This window comes from Parasteatoda tepidariorum, chromosome 2 (genome assembly GCF_043381705.1).
Source record: "Parasteatoda tepidariorum isolate YZ-2023 chromosome 2, CAS_Ptep_4.0, whole genome shotgun sequence".
NCBI lineage: Eukaryota > Metazoa > Arthropoda > Arachnida > Araneae > Theridiidae > Parasteatoda > Parasteatoda tepidariorum.
The window spans coordinates 25,417,804-25,434,511 of NC_092205.1; the positions used below are offsets into that span (position 1 = coordinate 25,417,804).

The following is a 16,708-nucleotide window of genomic DNA, read 5'->3' on the forward strand; positions in this document are numbered from 1 at the left end:
AGCTGAAAGGTGTAAACCACTATGCCGTTACAAGTACTTTGCTCGGGATGCACCAAGGAGGAGATTAAATTGCGTTGCATTCCAAAGGGTTCAATATATCACTAATATATCACTGCCGTGAACCATAGTACTTTGCAAATACACTGAAGATATTACATTTTGTATTGCGTCCACTTAATATTAGTCATAGTATTGATTAATCAAGTTTAAAGAATTGCACGATAACATGGTTAGCACTTTGAGGGACTAGAAAATTCTATAAAATTTTCTCAAGAGGAACCATAAGAATTGTGGTCAGTGTATGCAAGTCGGAAATGAAGGGATCTACTTTATCCTTCTATTTTTTTCTAAATTTGATAAAGTCTTGTGTAGTTTTAAAAGTAAAATTTTTTTCAATGATTTATATAATTGTTTAAAATGAGTAAGAGAGATTTTATTTCACCGTCTTTGAAAGGGTGATAAAAAAATAGTGTATACACTTTTTATGGTTGCTGCTGATTTGAACGATATTAGGTAATAACCCGAATGAAAGCTTCTAATAATGTATTCAATAAAAGTTGGAAAATTATCAGATTATTTGAGACAACCAAAATTAGAAGAATTTAAAATGCATTGAAAAACAAGTTTTAATGCAAGCAAACTGATGATTTCCTTTGAAGAGATTTAATACTAGTTTTTAACATTGGTATAGAGCTGAACAGGTTGTGATCACTGAATAGTGATCACAATAGTGGTCATTGATTAAGCTTTGCTCAATGGAATGTGTATTTGATTTGTAATCTTTCCATGCAATTTTTTTATACACTATAGAAACAATATCGGTCCAAAAACCAGCTTCTTTTAAGCCTCACGCGCAAAGTCTCTCCATAAAAAGACACAAGAGAAATACAAAAAATAAAGAAACTTTTTTATTAAAGCAAAAACATTTATTCATTCACAATGAAACAATTTGAGTTACACACTGTGATCAGAAACATTTATTTACAAAGGAAACTTTTTAGTCACCAGAAACAAAGATTTTTAGTCAATGACTTACTCACTAGACAAATAAATAATGATGGCAGATCTACTTAACAAAATTTTAAATTTAGTAAAAAAAAGGGAACAACAAGTACAATTTTTCGAGTCTTTCAATCAGAAAAATTCCTTTCAAAGTTAATTCTTTGGAATAAGAAATGGTAAATAAAAGCTCACTAATGAAAAATAGTTTTTAAGAAAAATAACACCTATAAAACCAATTTGTTAATTGTGAACCATTTTCCGTAGGTAAAAATGTGAAATAAAAGTTTACGATAAAATTACTGCTTTTGAGAGAAATTTTTTCCCTAAATAAAGATTAGCAATTAGAATAAAATTTAGCAAAAGAATAAAATCACAATTAGTTATCTGAGATAAACATCCACAGTTAATACTCATTAATAAAGATTAATCTGTTTAGAATTAATCAATCTTAAAGAGTATCTTTCCTAGAATAAATACTGTGAATGGTACAATAACTAAAGGATATGACTTTAAAGTAAGATTGTAAATAATATTGAAAATACTATATTAATGATTTAAATTTGATATAAAAAGAAAAACATTTAAGAAAAACACTTGAAAAATTAGAGCTTAGTAACTTTAAAGATTAAAATTATAAATTAAAAACGACTTTAAAGATTAAGATTACATATTAAACACAATTTTAAAGATTGGCTGTACAACCTGGAAATAACTTTAAGAGTAAGTCACGTGACTTCAATCAAGTGAAATAGAATTCGGGAAAATCTTAACTTTTATGTTTAATATCCGTATCTTGCATATCCAAGACCACCCAAGATTCCTAATCCGAGTCCTCCATATCCGCCATAAGCTCCTCCATATCCGCCATAAGCTCCTCCATATCCACCATAAGCTCCTCCATATCCAAGACCTCCATATCCACCGTAAGATCCACCATATCCAAGATTTCCATATCCTGCACCAACGCCTCCATATCCGTATCCTAGACCATAACCTGCAGTTGCTGCTGGTACACCCAAGTATCCTTCACCACCAACATATGGAGCATCGGAGGCGATGAGTACTGCGGCTGGGTTCTGGTTGGCGGTGCCTGGTTCGTTGGTCTGGACCTTGGCTCTGAAGCCGGCTTTGTCAGCGACGTAGTTCACTTGTCTTTTGATTCCTCGGGCATCGGTGAATCCATAGCTACCGACAACGTGCTGTCCTCCAGTACCAGATTCTTCTCTGTGTTGTTCTCCGTGTTTGTCTTTGATGCTGTATCCGAATTTGTAGGGTTTTGGGGCATAGTGCTCATAGACTGGGTATTTGTCATCGACCATCTAGACGTGGAATAAAAAACCTTTTAAAAAATGTAGTTCACATTTATTCAATTTCAGTTAGCATTTCAATAAATAAATCGCTATGAATATTTATGAATTTTTCATAGCTGAAATTTTTATTTAGCACTTGAAATTTACTCTAGTGCTTTAAATAAAGACAATTTTCAGATTTGATCGATCAAATTCGACTGGATTTGGTGTTCATAGATTGGGTACTTGTCATTGACCATCGATTGAAAGGTATAAAATATAATAACATAAAGCATTTTTGTACAGTATTTTATTTAGCAGAATTGTGTTTAACTTCTTAAGTTGTACTTTACATCCTTTGTGTAATTCTGTTCCATTTTAAAACAACGTTTCATGCTTATAATATAAAGCAATTTAAATTGTACTAAGTAAAATTTTTTATTGAAAAAGATTCTCAGATCAGGAATCTGATTGATTTGGATTCATTTAGTTTAATTATGAAATAATGCAAATCATTTTGTTTTTACTTATTAAGCAACAGAAATTGCGTAGAGGAGAATCATAGATTACAAAAGAAGATTAAAAAAATAGAGCAAGGAATCTAAAATTTTTAGATGAATTTAAAATTTTATCCACCTGTCTAATGTTTTCTATAGTGAATCTTAAAATGTTTGAATTCGTTATATTGAAATCTGTAATGTTTTGCAATTATTTTTTAAAGCAATAAGTATAGCCTGTAACATAATCTTTAAACCAACGCATAAGTAGCTTAGTGAATTTATGAATTTTTAGGTAGGAGTCTAAAATCTTTCATTACCTAAATAGGGATCTAAATATTTATGAGAATCTCAAATCTTTCGTTTTTACTTATAAAGCAAGTAGAAATGCGTGTAGTCTAATTTTTTATTTAAAGATACAAAAAGGCTAAAGACGTATCTTTAATAAATCATATTTTAAATAATACTTACGTAACCCAAGTTGGCGAGTGATATGCCACATAAGGCAAGAAGAAGGAAACACTAAAATGAAAGAACATGAACTTTTAGAATGCTTGAATTTTCATTGAATTCATAACAGCAATTGAATTTATAACACCAATAACAAGGGTAAGAAGTTTGACTCAATTAATTTTTTAGGCAGTTTTATGGCAAATATATATATCTTACTATTTAAGCTTTATGAATGTATTTAGTCTCAAGAAATTTCAGAAGTCGAAGAATGTCTTGTTATATGTGAAGAAAAATTTAGTCATTATTCAAAGACTAAATTATGATGAAAACATTATTAGTCATTAAACTATCATTAGGCATAAGTCTAAATTTAGTCACAAAGACTATCATTAGTCATTAGTCTAAATCTAGTCATAAAGACTATCATTAGTCATTAGTCCAAATTTAGTCACAAAGACTATCATTAGTCATTAATCTAAATTTAGTCACAAAGATTATCATTAGTCATTAGTCTAAATTAAGTCATTTACCGAAAGAATGTGAAGAGAAACACGATAAAAACATCCTGCAATATGCAAAACATTAGAAAACCTTAAATTTATAATCTTTTCATGACACAATTAAAAAGAATTTAAAATAATGAGTAATTTTAACGAATTGAACTTATTATTATTATTTTTTTACCCCAGTTATGTGCTGACATTATTTCTAAGTTAATATCCATTATTTATAGCAGGGACTTCAAAAATGCCTGTATAAACATACAATTTAAAAGCTTTAAGTCGGAAATGGTCTAAAAAGTTGATTTTAGAAAAAAGTTTCGATTATCTCTAAGAGGGCGAATCAATCATTTTCCCTATCCATCATGTGAAAGTCATTAAGGAACTTAATGCGAAGTTTTATGCGGTATAAAACTCTTACCTGAGAGATCATGATTTATTTTTGCTCTGCTACTGTTGTATATTTAGTGGAAAATGTTCCTTTTATTCGAAAACGGAAAAGAAATTATTCAAAACATTTGGATTAATTTTCATGCACCATTAATTTATTATTTTATTTTTGGAAAATGCCTGAAGCCGTTTTAAGATTCAATATTCAGCAAGTTTTAAGTCAAGGTTAGAAAAGAAGAATTTCACTTTCACAACAATAATGCCGATAATAAGATTATAAACGAAGAAAAACATTTTTTATTAGAACAAAGGTGTTCATAACATGTAAACAAACAATAAAAGTTTCTTTGCTATTTTCGTAACATAATTTTATTTACCAATCTTTTTACTTTGAGTAAATTCATATATATATATATATATATTTTATTTTTTTAAAATTTTTTTTATTTTTTATTTTTTTTATGTGACACCATGAGCACTGGTATTTTTTTTTATCTGTTTGCAGCAATATAGTTATTTAGTTATTATTCATTTCTTCGTTTTTAAGTGAATAATATGAAAAGATAACAGGTGAAAGGAAAGATACTGTTATAGAGGATATCCGCAACAATGCCAGTGTCATTTTTAATAAATCTTGTTTAATTGTACAAAATGAAATACAGTGTACTCCCGATTATCCGGGTTAATCACCGGAACAGGTCGCACGGACAATCAGAAAACACGGATAATCCGAAAACTCCTTTTATTAAAGAAAAATTCAATATCAGTACAAAAAATATAAAAATTACTGATGTTTGCATGCATAACATCAAACTAGGAATTTTCCTTTTTGAAAAATGTGTAATGCGTCTTCGCCATATATCGATACACATATTTTACGAACTGCAGTAATCAAATCCTCCCATATAATCTGNTTTTTTTTTATGTGACACCATGAGCACTGGTATTTTTTTAAATCTGTTTGCAACAATATAGTTATTTAGTTATTATTCATTTCTTCGTTTTAAGTGATTAATAAGAAAACATAACAGGGGAAAGAAAGATACTTTTATAGAGGATATGCCAGTGTCATTTTTAATAAATCTTGTTTAATTGTACAAAATGAAATATGCGAAAAACCTCTAATCATACTTTCTGAAAACCCTCTTAAAAAGTATGAAAATTGGTTGAAACTTTTTAAATTTTTAAGATACTTAAATCGGAAATTTTTTTATTAATTGCCATATACACTGCAAAATTAAGATGAAAAGAATTAAATTTTTCCCTCGCATGTGCATTATAAAAGAACTAATTTAATTACTCATATCTTGCGCAGTTTTAAAATTTTTTTTATCATATTTTGAGGCAAAAATTTTATAATTATATTAAGGAAATGGGTACATGGGTTACTAATTCCGTGTCTGCTGTTACTTACTCTACACATGCACATGCTTATCTGTGTTCCTTTTACAAAGAGAGGTTGATAAGTCATTCTAAAGTTAACGAACAGATCAATAAAATTAGAGAAAGACAACTCAAAGAAACATTGAAGATTACGTTGGGACTCGAACCCGCTATCCCATCCTATCCCGTCTAGTGTCAATCCAAATGTTTATGAAAAAATAGGTAACCAACTGCAACTCCTCAACCAGGCTTTAAAATAGTAAACTGGATTTTTTTTTACAGAAAAGTGGTACAGGAAACAATGTCTGAGGGGCCTCCCTCACCAAGTGGTATCGCCATCCAAACGGTGTGCAAAGTGTGGATCGTGCTCTGGTTCAGGTCAGAATTACGACCCATGGATTAATACAGTGTTTCCCAAACTTATGAGTCCCGAAGTAAACTGATCATTAAGACACGGTTCCCAGCAGATCACCGAAGTCAAGCTTCACTAGCTACGGTCAGTGTGCCGGTGGGTGACCACTTGGATCAGTCTGCGTAGGGACCAAGGGTGTGCGGTATTGGTCCTCGTTAAACTGTGCTACCGTAAAGTGCTCGACTTCGCACGCAGGTCGTCGGGCTAACGAAGCGGGGGTGCCATCCCCTCCGCAGAGGATCAAAATTGTGATGGCATGTCTTCGGATCATCCTCCGGGATGTTTCCCAGATCGTCGCCAATAGCTAATTGTGCAGCTCTAGTGCGACGTAAATTAACAACAACAACCCAAACTTATGACTTTTGCATACCCTTTCTAAATTTTTCGTAAAGTTGTGCACCACCAATAAAAAATTTATGTATTTTTTACTACAAAAAATTACTTAAAAGTTAAAAATCACAAATGGCTGTTGACACCACTAATTAGTAAGTGATAACTCTGCAAAAAATCGCCAATAGAAAAATACGTAATCGTAAATTTTCATGGCGGTCCGCAGTGTGTTATTCGTGGAGCGCGAGCTGGCGCGGGTTAGAATCCCAGATGTGCTCAATTTTTGTACTTGCTTCGGCAGTACATATACTAAAATTGGAACGATACAGAGAAGATTAGCATGGCCCTGCGCTAGGATGACGCGCAAAACCGTGAAGCGTTCCACATTTTTTTTTGCCGACCAGGTGATAGAGTGGTTAGCGCGCCTGACTGCGGAGCCGATGGTTGGGGGTTCGAATCCCACTCAGGGCATGGATGTTTCTTTCTCTCTCTGTGTTCTATGCCCTTTCTACCGTGTGATTGTGTGAATGTAGCCTTCCCTATAAACGGGTTTGTGGTTGTATGACGTGGGTGACGCTACTCCACTGCCGTGGCTTAGCCATAGGTGCTCACTTTGTAACGAGTAGAAATTCTGTCATTTTTGAGGTTAATGGGAAATAGACCCAAGTGCTCGCCATTAACCAAAAAAAAATATTTTATGGCTAGCTTTGTTTTTAAATATAAACTTTTGAAATGTTCGTGTTTTTCAAGATATTTCGCATAAGAACCCGTACCCCCTCTTAATTGTTCCAGTATCCCTGGGGGTACGCGTACCACACTTTGGGAAACAATGGATTAATGGATGGAAGGTATATGAATGTCTCTTGTCTGTGAAACGGAATGTGACGTATGTATGTCTCCGGATATCCTCAGGAATGCTTCCCACACCGTTGATAATAACCAATTGTGCAGCTTCTAGTGTGACATAAATAAAAGTACTAAAGTACCAAAAGCAAAGCGTGGAGGAAGCGGGTTCGAATCCCGCTGTTATCCTGGATGTATCTTTGTGCTGTCTTTCTCTATAATGTACTATCCGGCCTTCTACTTGACAAAAGTTTATAAGCCTTAATTGAGAGCACATGCCTGCAAATGTGTACTGTATCAGTCCCGCAGTGGACTGATCGCTAAGACACGGTTCCCATCAGATCACCGATGTCAAGCATCACTGGCTGCGGTCAGTGTGCGGGTGGGTGACCACTTGGATCCGTCTGCGTAGGGACCGAGGGTGTGCGGTATTGGTCCTCGTTAAACTGTTCTACCGTAAAGTGCTCGACTTCGCGTGCAGGTCGTCGGGCTACCGAAGCGGGGGTGCCATCCCCTCCGCAGAGGATCAAAATTGTGATGGCATGTCTTCGGATCATCCTCAGGGATGTTTCCCAGACCGTCGCCAATAGCCCATTGTGCAGCTCTAGTGTGACGTAAATGAACAACAACAACGTACACTGTATCAATAAAAAAACGAAGTCTGGATTCCCTGGCCGAGCGGTATCGCCCGCCAAACGCTGTGCAAAGCGTGGAAGTAGCGGGTTCGAATCCCGCTGTTACCCTGGATGTATCTTCGTGCTGTCTTCTCTGTATTGTGCTATCTGTTCTTCTATTTGATAAAGGTTTATAAGCCTAAAATTGAGCACACAAGCCTGCAAATGTATGTAATTCCAATAAACCAAGCCAAACAAAGTCTGACTGATGTAGCAATTATTATTGTTTTAGTGCAAACGTACATCCAAATAACTTTTTTTTAAAAAGCGTTTAGATCCATCTATGAAGAGATACGTATATTAGTTACTGTTTCATTTGGTAAGTACAATTTATTTTTCTTCATTGTTTGCTTAATCTTCAATATATGTACACAGGATAGATTTTAGCTACAGCAATATGGTTTCAATTCGTAAATCCAAATATATTTTAATACGTAGGGGTAAAATTAAACATAGGTTTTAAAATTTGATTATCATAAATCTCCAAATCGTAAGAAATAAAACGTTACTATTACGTATGTAACAAGGTGCAATATTACTATCGTAATTTCATTATTGGGTTAAAATATTTCAGTTTCATTGTTTGAAAACATGAATTGAGCATCTTTTTTAATTAAGGTTAATGATGAAAATGTTTTTCCAGAATTTAAGAGCTTAGATCGAAGGCAAGAAGGCGTTTCTACGTAACATTTTAGTAACTTATGTACAATACGAAAAAAACGAATGAATAAAAAAAAGAACCATCCTGAATAATTTTTGATCTAATGATCGGATATTCACATTCTAGAACTCAATCGTAATGGTCCGAGAGGTGTGAACATCCTTGTTGAAAGCTGTTTTATCCCCGTGATTGCTTAGCAACGAACTTGTCAGGAAACAAATTTTCCTTCAACAATTTTCTGTAGTGTTCCATTGATAGCATGTAACCATAAAGTGATTTTAAAACTTCTGAAACAGCGACTTGACACAACAATCGATAAATCGATGGCGATGGAGACATTACCAATGGCAATAGGGACAATGACCATTTTAACCAGTACATCGGATTTATCAAACGTTCTGAAGTGTGAAGGTAACAGATTCGAATCGCACCGTAACCCAGGATGCATCTTTGTAATGTAATTTATTAGTTTGTGCTTGCTGCTCTTCATCTAGACTAGGTAATTTTTGTAATAGGCCTAAGCCAGTTCTGTAATAAGCGCACATGCCTTCATATGCATATGTAAATAAATTCAGTGGCGCGACAGCCCATAGTGGGTCAAGGCCTACTGTGCCCATCTCAGTTTTCTTGACCTTGGGCTCTGGGGTGCAAGAGCAGATGTTCCGGTCAGGTGGTCAGCCGAACGCGGGACCCCAGTCTTTAGTTCCCAAGCATGCTTGGTACTCATTTATAGACCCACTGAAGGGATGAAGGGCTGAGCCAACCTTACCCTGCCCGAGGATCGAACCTAGAACCTGTAGCACGGGAGCGTCATATGCCTGTGTAACAATAAATAATCAACGGCGATCTATTATTTAACCCATGGTTAGGTATAATGTAGGTTAATTGAAAAATCCAGTTTATTTATTGCAAATGTCTGTGGAACTAGCAAATTGGAAAATTTTTCAATTTTCCTAATGCGTCTAATATCGTATTTTTAAGTTTATCACAATTCAGACGAGACGCCTTTAGGCCAATCGATAAGACTGAGTTGGATCAAACTTATTGCAAAGAAAACTTAATAAGGTCATTTACAATAAATCTTCACTACATTCTGTTTATTGCCTAAAATAAGGTCAGTGGTGGCTAGTTGATAAGAGTTCTAATACCGACTCAAACTGACCTCATTGCTGACGAAAAATATCCTCAGTAGTAAATAAATCATGAGTTAAAATCCTTTTGTTGTTGGGTTAACCGTAGAAGGTTTTCGCTTGATTAAAAGATTCCTTTGTTTTCTACATTGGACTCAAGCTACGGAATTGAACATTGATAATTGTAAACTCAGAATTGAGACGTTTGTTCAAAATCGGTAATAAAATATAAAATAAATTAAAATTTATTTCAGTGGTTCAGGGGATAGAGTGTCTGCTTTTGAATGAGGTGAGGCAGGTTCGAATTTAGGTCTGGAAGATCAACATGAATTTTACAGCCGGCTCGAGTCGGTGCTGATTGAAAACATCCACAGAAGTAAACAGATCGTGGGTCACCATGCTAACAATGGGAGGATTTCCTTTCCAAATAATGAACATGCATATTATTTTTCCAGAAATCCTTGTTTGTCACAGTGCTTAATTCAGTTTTTTTTTCCGGTTGAGTTAAAAATTACGAAGCTATGGAGTTGGATATTGATAATTGTAAACCCAAAAGTTGGTCGGTTGTATAATACATAGTCTGCTACACAATAATAAAATACAATATAACTTATTCCAACAAAGAGCCGGCTGATTCAACGACACATACATAAAATAAATTTTACGAAAGTAATTAACGAATTGACTAAATGTTTAAGTCTCTCTCAAAGCCTAATTTTTAATCTTTTTTTTTCAGAGGCTCATTTTAACAATTGAACTGTGGAATCTTTTAGAAGTGTTTTTAGATATGGAAAGTTCAGAACACAGTGAATCGAGTAAGAATCCGTCTAAAATCACACCAAATGAATCTGACGTTACTTTTACTGCTCAAAGCTTAAAAAACTTGAGCTTAAATACAAATAGACATTGTTTACAATGCGCGAGGAAGTTCGATGATGACACTAGTTATACTTCACATTATAAGACCGATGAACATGCCACCATGGTTCTAGTCACTGGCATTGATTATTTCGAAGCAGATCCTCAAGGTCCAAGTCGATTCCCACTCCTATTCTACTGTGTATTATGCAATGTTTACAGTCTTGATTATAAGTCTTATGAGGGCCATTTAAAAGGTATGATTCATAAAGAAATGGCGCAATTCATGAGATGTATTTCTTTTTGGAAAGAAAAAATCCTAGTGGGAATGAAGTGCAAAAACAAAGAGCCTTCTACCGCTCAGGATTTCGAAGACTTAAAAAAACCCTCACATAACTACTGCCAGTTGTGCGATAAGCAATGCAATAGTGTCAAGACTCTTGAAAATCACTCAAAAGGTCAAATACATAAGAAACTCGAGTTGATGGTGAAGAGTTGTGAGTTTTGTAACCTTTCTTTCGTGAGTTTTAACTATTACGAACGCCATTTGAAATCCGATCTTCATACGAGAATAAAGGATTTCATGATGAAAATGTTGATACCGCAAAAAGAGATGACGGAAACAGCGAAAAAGAGTGATGCTTCCCAGTACAAGGGAGCGAATAAGTTGCCTCAACTCTACTTCTGTAAATTGTGTTGGATTGAATTTAATGACGTAGAATCTTTTAGAAATCATAAAAAGATCTCCATTCACAGAAGGATTCGTAGTTTGATAAACAAAATCTCAATTAAGCAAGATAATGCCGCTAAGCACAATGAAGAAACCGGTAATCAAATAGTTCCTCGTACACATTATTGTGAAGTGTGCAATGTTTGGTGTTTAAGTTCCTATCAAACGTATGATGATCATACAAAGACTGCTAGACACCAGTATATCCAGAGCAATGAAGCTGTTAAAAAATGGGACTGTTCGCCAGAGTACCATCCACCAGGTTTTAAACCATGGAGATAAGACAGTTAGTCACCTGTAATGTTCATCAACTAAATTCCACCTGAATGAAACTGTTGCTAAATCAACATCTCGTAACTGTTAAAGAATAGGTATGGCGCAATTATTAAAAACTTTTAAAGAACTTTTTAAGAATGTATATCACAATCGTTAAAAAATCTGTATATTTCAACTGTTGAAAATCCATCACATCGTAAGTGTTAAAGAATCCATATATCGTAACTGTCAAGGAATCAGTGTATAGTAACTACTAAAGAATGAATATATCGTAATGGTTAAAAAGTCAATATATTTTAATGGTTAAAGATTCATTATAGGATAACTGTTACAGAGAATAAGTATATCATAACTGTGAAAGAATCAGTGTATCTTGCTGTTAAAGAATTAATACTTCGGAAATGATTTGTTAATCCTGAAAATTTATTAACTGAACAGCACCATCGAATTAATTGTTGCGAATTCTGCAAATTCTGTTACTTTGATTGAAACTCCAAGGTCTGAAGATCACGGTTCCTTTTTTCTCCCATTATCAACTGGATTCAGTATTATGTCAAAGTGTAAGACAATTTACTTAACCCTCTTCTACCTCAGATTTAGCATTCTCTTAAGTAAAATTCAGAAATATTTGATCAAATGAATTAGTGGATCAAATGCATTATGATTTCACAATAATGGAAATCTGGCACATGAGAAAATTATACTTTGGCAATAATATTCTTTAATATGATAGAACTGTATATATATATGGTTTTTTAGCTGTATAAACTACATATTTTAGTGGGAAAGATTATGCGTCAACAATCGACTTCTGTAATATGACGGAAACATAACTAAGTTTTCTATTTTCTTAAACTTTAAAAATTAGGATAATTTTGATTATGTTTGCATATGCAGAATAGAGAATTCAATTGTAAACGCATAGTCTAATAAGACGCATAGCTATATTGAACTAAAAATCAAATTGCTTAATATGGCGGAATACTTTTAATTTCTTAAATTTAAAAAAAAATGTTAATAAGGACTATGCTTTTACACGCAAATTCTGAAATATGACTGAAATTTAAATATTTTTTACTCCGTGAAATTTTAAAACTTAGTGAAAAGGACAATAAAAAAATTTTGAAGTATGACAAAAATGTTAAAAAATGTCGCATTTCCTTAATTTTAAAGTGTAAGAGGGGCTATGCCTGATTTGTATAAAAAAGTGGTCAGTGCCGAATCGTTTAGGAGACGATTTTTGTCTTCTACGATAAATCCCGAACAGAAGTTTTAAAAGAAACTATTTTTAATAAAATGTTTTTATTGTAAATTAATTTTTGAATTTACGTTTGCTAAATAAAATTTGTTTTTGAACCGAATCTTCATTTTTTTTCGAATAATTTATTTTGCTTAGTTAAAACTCTGTGCAAAATACTTTTAATTACAGCTTTCGAACAATAGGCTTTAAAATGGTAAGCAGTTTTGTTATGTTTTTGATAGCGAGTGCATGCTAACTGAAATGTACTACAAAATGTAATTTCCAATGAAATAGAAACCTAATTTTCAAAATAATAAGGTCTTAGTTGTCATAAAACATACTTAATCTCGGGGCAATATTATAAGACATAAATTTAAATCATTAATGGCAGTGGTTTTGGTTAAACCAAATCTACGACTTCTTAGTAGATGATTAGATATTTCTGGCCATTGTGTTTTGAGTTGAGTTTTGTGAGTTTTGATAAATTTTGAAATACAAAGCTTTGCTCTAAACTTAGGTATATTTTAATGCAAATATGTTACCATTTCTTAAAACGTGACATATCTCAAGCTCTTTTTATGACCGAATTTAAAGGGTTAAATATGTTTATAAATTTAACTTTTAAAGAGGAAACAGCACAAAAATACTTTCAAATTGTAAAACAAAAGACATATTACAGACAATTATAGACAAAACAACTATAGAATAACAACAAACAATAGACTAAGGACAATTATAGACATGTTATTAACAAAATAAATACTAAATTTTTACCAATCTTTCGAAATGTTTGAAATTTGTTGAATATTTGCGATCGAGCCCTTTGATACAAAGCCTTAAATGAAATTTTTGAAATAGTCCTTAATTTGAATTTCAAAGAATTCGGATAAGTAGCTTTTCTTATTTACAGTTAATTTAAAAAAAAATTAAATTGACAACTTTTGAAATATAATTTTTTTGCTTAAAATTTGCATCAGAAAGGAACTTTTTTTAATAAATAAATTATATCATTAAGTCGAATTTTCCTTGTTTTGTTTCATGGAACTCCCAGTTCGTGCAGAAACGACTCAATTTATGACAAAATGAAAGTGTGATTTAAGTTTATTTAGTCTGTAGATTCTACTTTGAATAGTTTTAAAAGTTCTTTTTAAACCCTATATTATCGTGCAATAGAAAAATCAACGTAGGTGGCAAAAAATTCAAAAGTGAAGTTTTCATATATTTGGCATTTTTGTACAATTAGCAACTTATTGCAATTTTTTTTAAAAATTAAATTTTGCTTAATAAGCTTTTTTTAAAAATTATATTTTAGCGTTCATAGCATAAGCAATACAAATAAAATAGTTATCAAGCCACTAAGGATATGTTTTTTCAGTTGCAAGGCAGTATAATGAGCATATATGGCAGTACTTTTACTTTCGTTACTTGTACCGCCGGTACAAGTAAAAAGTACGTACTTTTACTTGTACTTCGTTACTTTTTAAATTTAGTACTTTTACTTGTACTTTCGTTACTTTTTTAGGGAAAAANAAATTTTAGGTTACTTTGAATTTTCGATTTCCTAGAAATGTACTTTTAAATCATTACTTTTTTTGTTTAGTACCTATACTTTTACTTGTACTTTTTACTTGTTACTTTTTAAAATAAGAACTTTTTACTTTTTACTCGTTACTTTTTTTAAAAATACTTGTACTTTTACTCGTTACTTTTTAAAAGTAACGTTGCCATATATGATAATGAGCTACTGGAAGTACTAAAAGCAATTTCCTGACTTAAGCTTGGATGAGATTTTAATTCAGAACGTGGAACTGCATTTCGAAGAAAAATAAAGAACTTTGAAATTAATTATTAAAACTTGTTTATTTATTTCAACCATAAATTATAAATATTATTTTAACCATTATTATTTTATCGAAAGATTAAGTTATTATTGAAGTTTAAAGTAGTATCTAATAAAAAAAAACAAGAGAATAAATGTAACCATTAATATGTTAATCAGATATATTAAAAAGTCTTTATCAAATGAATAAAAGATGAAATTGCGATTCTCGTAGAAATGGACCGAAAATGCGTGTATGTGTGGCAATTTAGTACGTTACCGTTCGAGAAATTGTATGTGTAGAGAGTAGATAATTGAGTAGTATATAATGTAAACTGAAATTTCTAAATGCGTTTTTCATGAAATTGGTTAGCCAGTACGCTTTATTATTTTAAAGGTTAAACTCTTGTAAGGTGTTCCACAAATACAAGCTTCACCTCAATATAAATTTTTCAAATCGTAACCTTATCTTACAATCACATAGGGAATATAAAACAGTGATAATCGCAGAAATTAGATGTTTCTTTTTAAAATTTAATCATTAACTTTAATATAAAAATCACAACGAAATTATTAGGAAATACTGGGGCCTTTAAATCAAATATGCACTTAATGTAATGCAATGTAATAAAAAAACTTAACATTGGATACCTTTATCTCTTTGTACTTCATGGAAAAGTAATTAAAAGTGGAAAATAAGATCTCTGAGTACTCTGTTTCTAATTTAATCTGAATTTTTTTCAGATTTGCCTATGTTGTACTTTGATGAGAATGTAAATCGGGAAATTTGTAGTTAATTTGAATTAATTCTTTTTTAAGAACTATCATTAATGAAAATAACTGCTGCCGTGCAATCGAAAAAAGAAACTATTTCCTTTTCTTTGCTACAAAGCTATCAACTCTAAGATATAATTTAAAAACAAAACTTTAAAAAAAGCCACTTCGCCATTTTGTACAAAAAGGCGAAGAGAGTAAAAATCTACATTTTAAATGCTTAGTATTTTACGTTGGTCTTTCTATTGACCCCCTTTTCTTCTATTAAACTCTGTGTAATAACTATGACGCAAAATTAATAAATAGCACTTCTAATACATAATGATTTTATTATCACAAAAAATTTACAAACATGTGAAATTTATCAACATTTATATTTATCATTCTTAAAGGAAACAAAAATATTTAGTGGGAGTACTTTTATGTGAGACTGACATTAGAACTGCTGAAAACAATGAAATCTGAGATATAGAAACAAATTCGAACTGTTTGTATATCTTAGTTTGTAAGTTTCATTTTTCGGATCTTGATTTTAATAAGAAGCTATTTAAGTGGAAAAAAAAGAGTGGTGGGGAGTACTAATATCCGTATCTGGCATATCCCAAGCCGCCTAAGATTCCTAATCCCAATCCTCCATAGCCGCCGTATGCACCACCATATCCTCCATAAGCACCTCCGTATCCACCATAAGCTCCACCATATCCAAGATTTCCGTATCCTGCACCAACGCCTCCATATCCGTATCCAAGACCGTATCCTGCAGTTGCTGCTGGTACACCCAGGTTTCCCTCACCACCAACATATGGAGCATCGGAGACGAGGAGTACCGCTGCAGGGTTCTGGTTGGCGGTGCCTGGTTCGTTGGTCTGGACCTTAGCTCTGAATCCGGCTTTGTCAGCGACGTAGTTCACTTGTCTTTTGATTCCTCGGGCATCGGTGAATCCGTAGCTACCGACAACGTGTTGTCCTCCAGTACCGGATTCTTCTCTGTGTTGTTCTCCGTGTTTGTCTTTGATGCTGTATCCGAATTTGTAGGGTTTTGGGGCATAATGTTCATAAACTGGGTACTTGTCATCAACCATCTGTAAAAAGATTTAAAATATAACATACATAGTATGACATATTTTTGTATAGTATTTAATTTTTATGAGGTGACATACTGCTCGTAAATTGTATATTAATCAACAATAAATCAGAAATAAAAATTCAAGGGTTAATTTATTATGGATTAACTAAGTAAGTGGTATACATTTGTTCAAATAGAATAATGCAAAGATATGATGAATGTTAAAGGGTTATTGTCATAGACTGTTGTTTTAACAGGATGCTTAATATCGCCAAAATGGGAATAATAAAAATTGAATTTTCAGGAGTGGAAATGATCAAAGGACTTGAAATGATTATCGAATGCCTAATTTAATTACACTATAAAATTAACGAGTTGTTC

The 16,708-nt window shown here is 32.6% G+C and overlaps 3 protein-coding genes and 1 non-coding gene across 4 annotated transcripts; 2 read left to right on the top strand and 2 right to left on the bottom strand.

Moving 5' to 3' along the window:
- Window positions 1–886: 886 nt before the first annotated feature.
- On the bottom strand, window positions 887–4,269 carry LOC107456804 (adult-specific rigid cuticular protein 15.5-like). The gene is made up of 3 exons (XM_016074799.3): window positions 4,163–4,269; window positions 3,260–3,310; window positions 887–2,321 (listed from the first exon to the last, which is right to left on the bottom strand). The coding sequence occupies exons 1-3, from the start codon at window positions 4,172–4,174 to the stop codon at window positions 1,782–1,784; spliced, it is 603 nt and encodes a 200-aa protein (XP_015930285.2). The 5' UTR covers window positions 4,175–4,269; the 3' UTR covers window positions 887–1,781.
- Window positions 4,270–6,541: 2,272 nt separating this feature from the next.
- On the top strand, window positions 6,542–6,647 carry LOC122271157 (U6 spliceosomal RNA). Its single transcript, XR_006226210.1, has one exon. It is a non-coding gene; the product is annotated as a U6 spliceosomal RNA (small nuclear RNA).
- A 1,273-nt stretch (window positions 6,648–7,920) lies between these two features.
- On the top strand, window positions 7,921–12,789 carry LOC107456712 (uncharacterized). The gene is made up of 2 exons (XM_016074695.3): window positions 7,921–8,092; window positions 10,301–12,789. The coding sequence occupies exon 2, from the start codon at window positions 10,352–10,354 to the stop codon at window positions 11,432–11,434; it is 1,083 nt and encodes a 360-aa protein (XP_015930181.2). The 5' UTR covers window positions 7,921–8,092; window positions 10,301–10,351; the 3' UTR covers window positions 11,435–12,789.
- A 2,895-nt stretch (window positions 12,790–15,684) lies between these two features.
- On the bottom strand, window positions 15,685–16,343 carry LOC139427145 (cuticle protein 14-like). Its single transcript, XM_071187963.1, has one exon. It carries the CDS (start codon window positions 16,341–16,343, stop codon window positions 15,840–15,842), a length of 504 nt encoding a protein of 167 aa, XP_071044064.1. The 3' UTR covers window positions 15,685–15,839.
- Window positions 16,344–16,708: the final 365 nt, after the last annotated feature.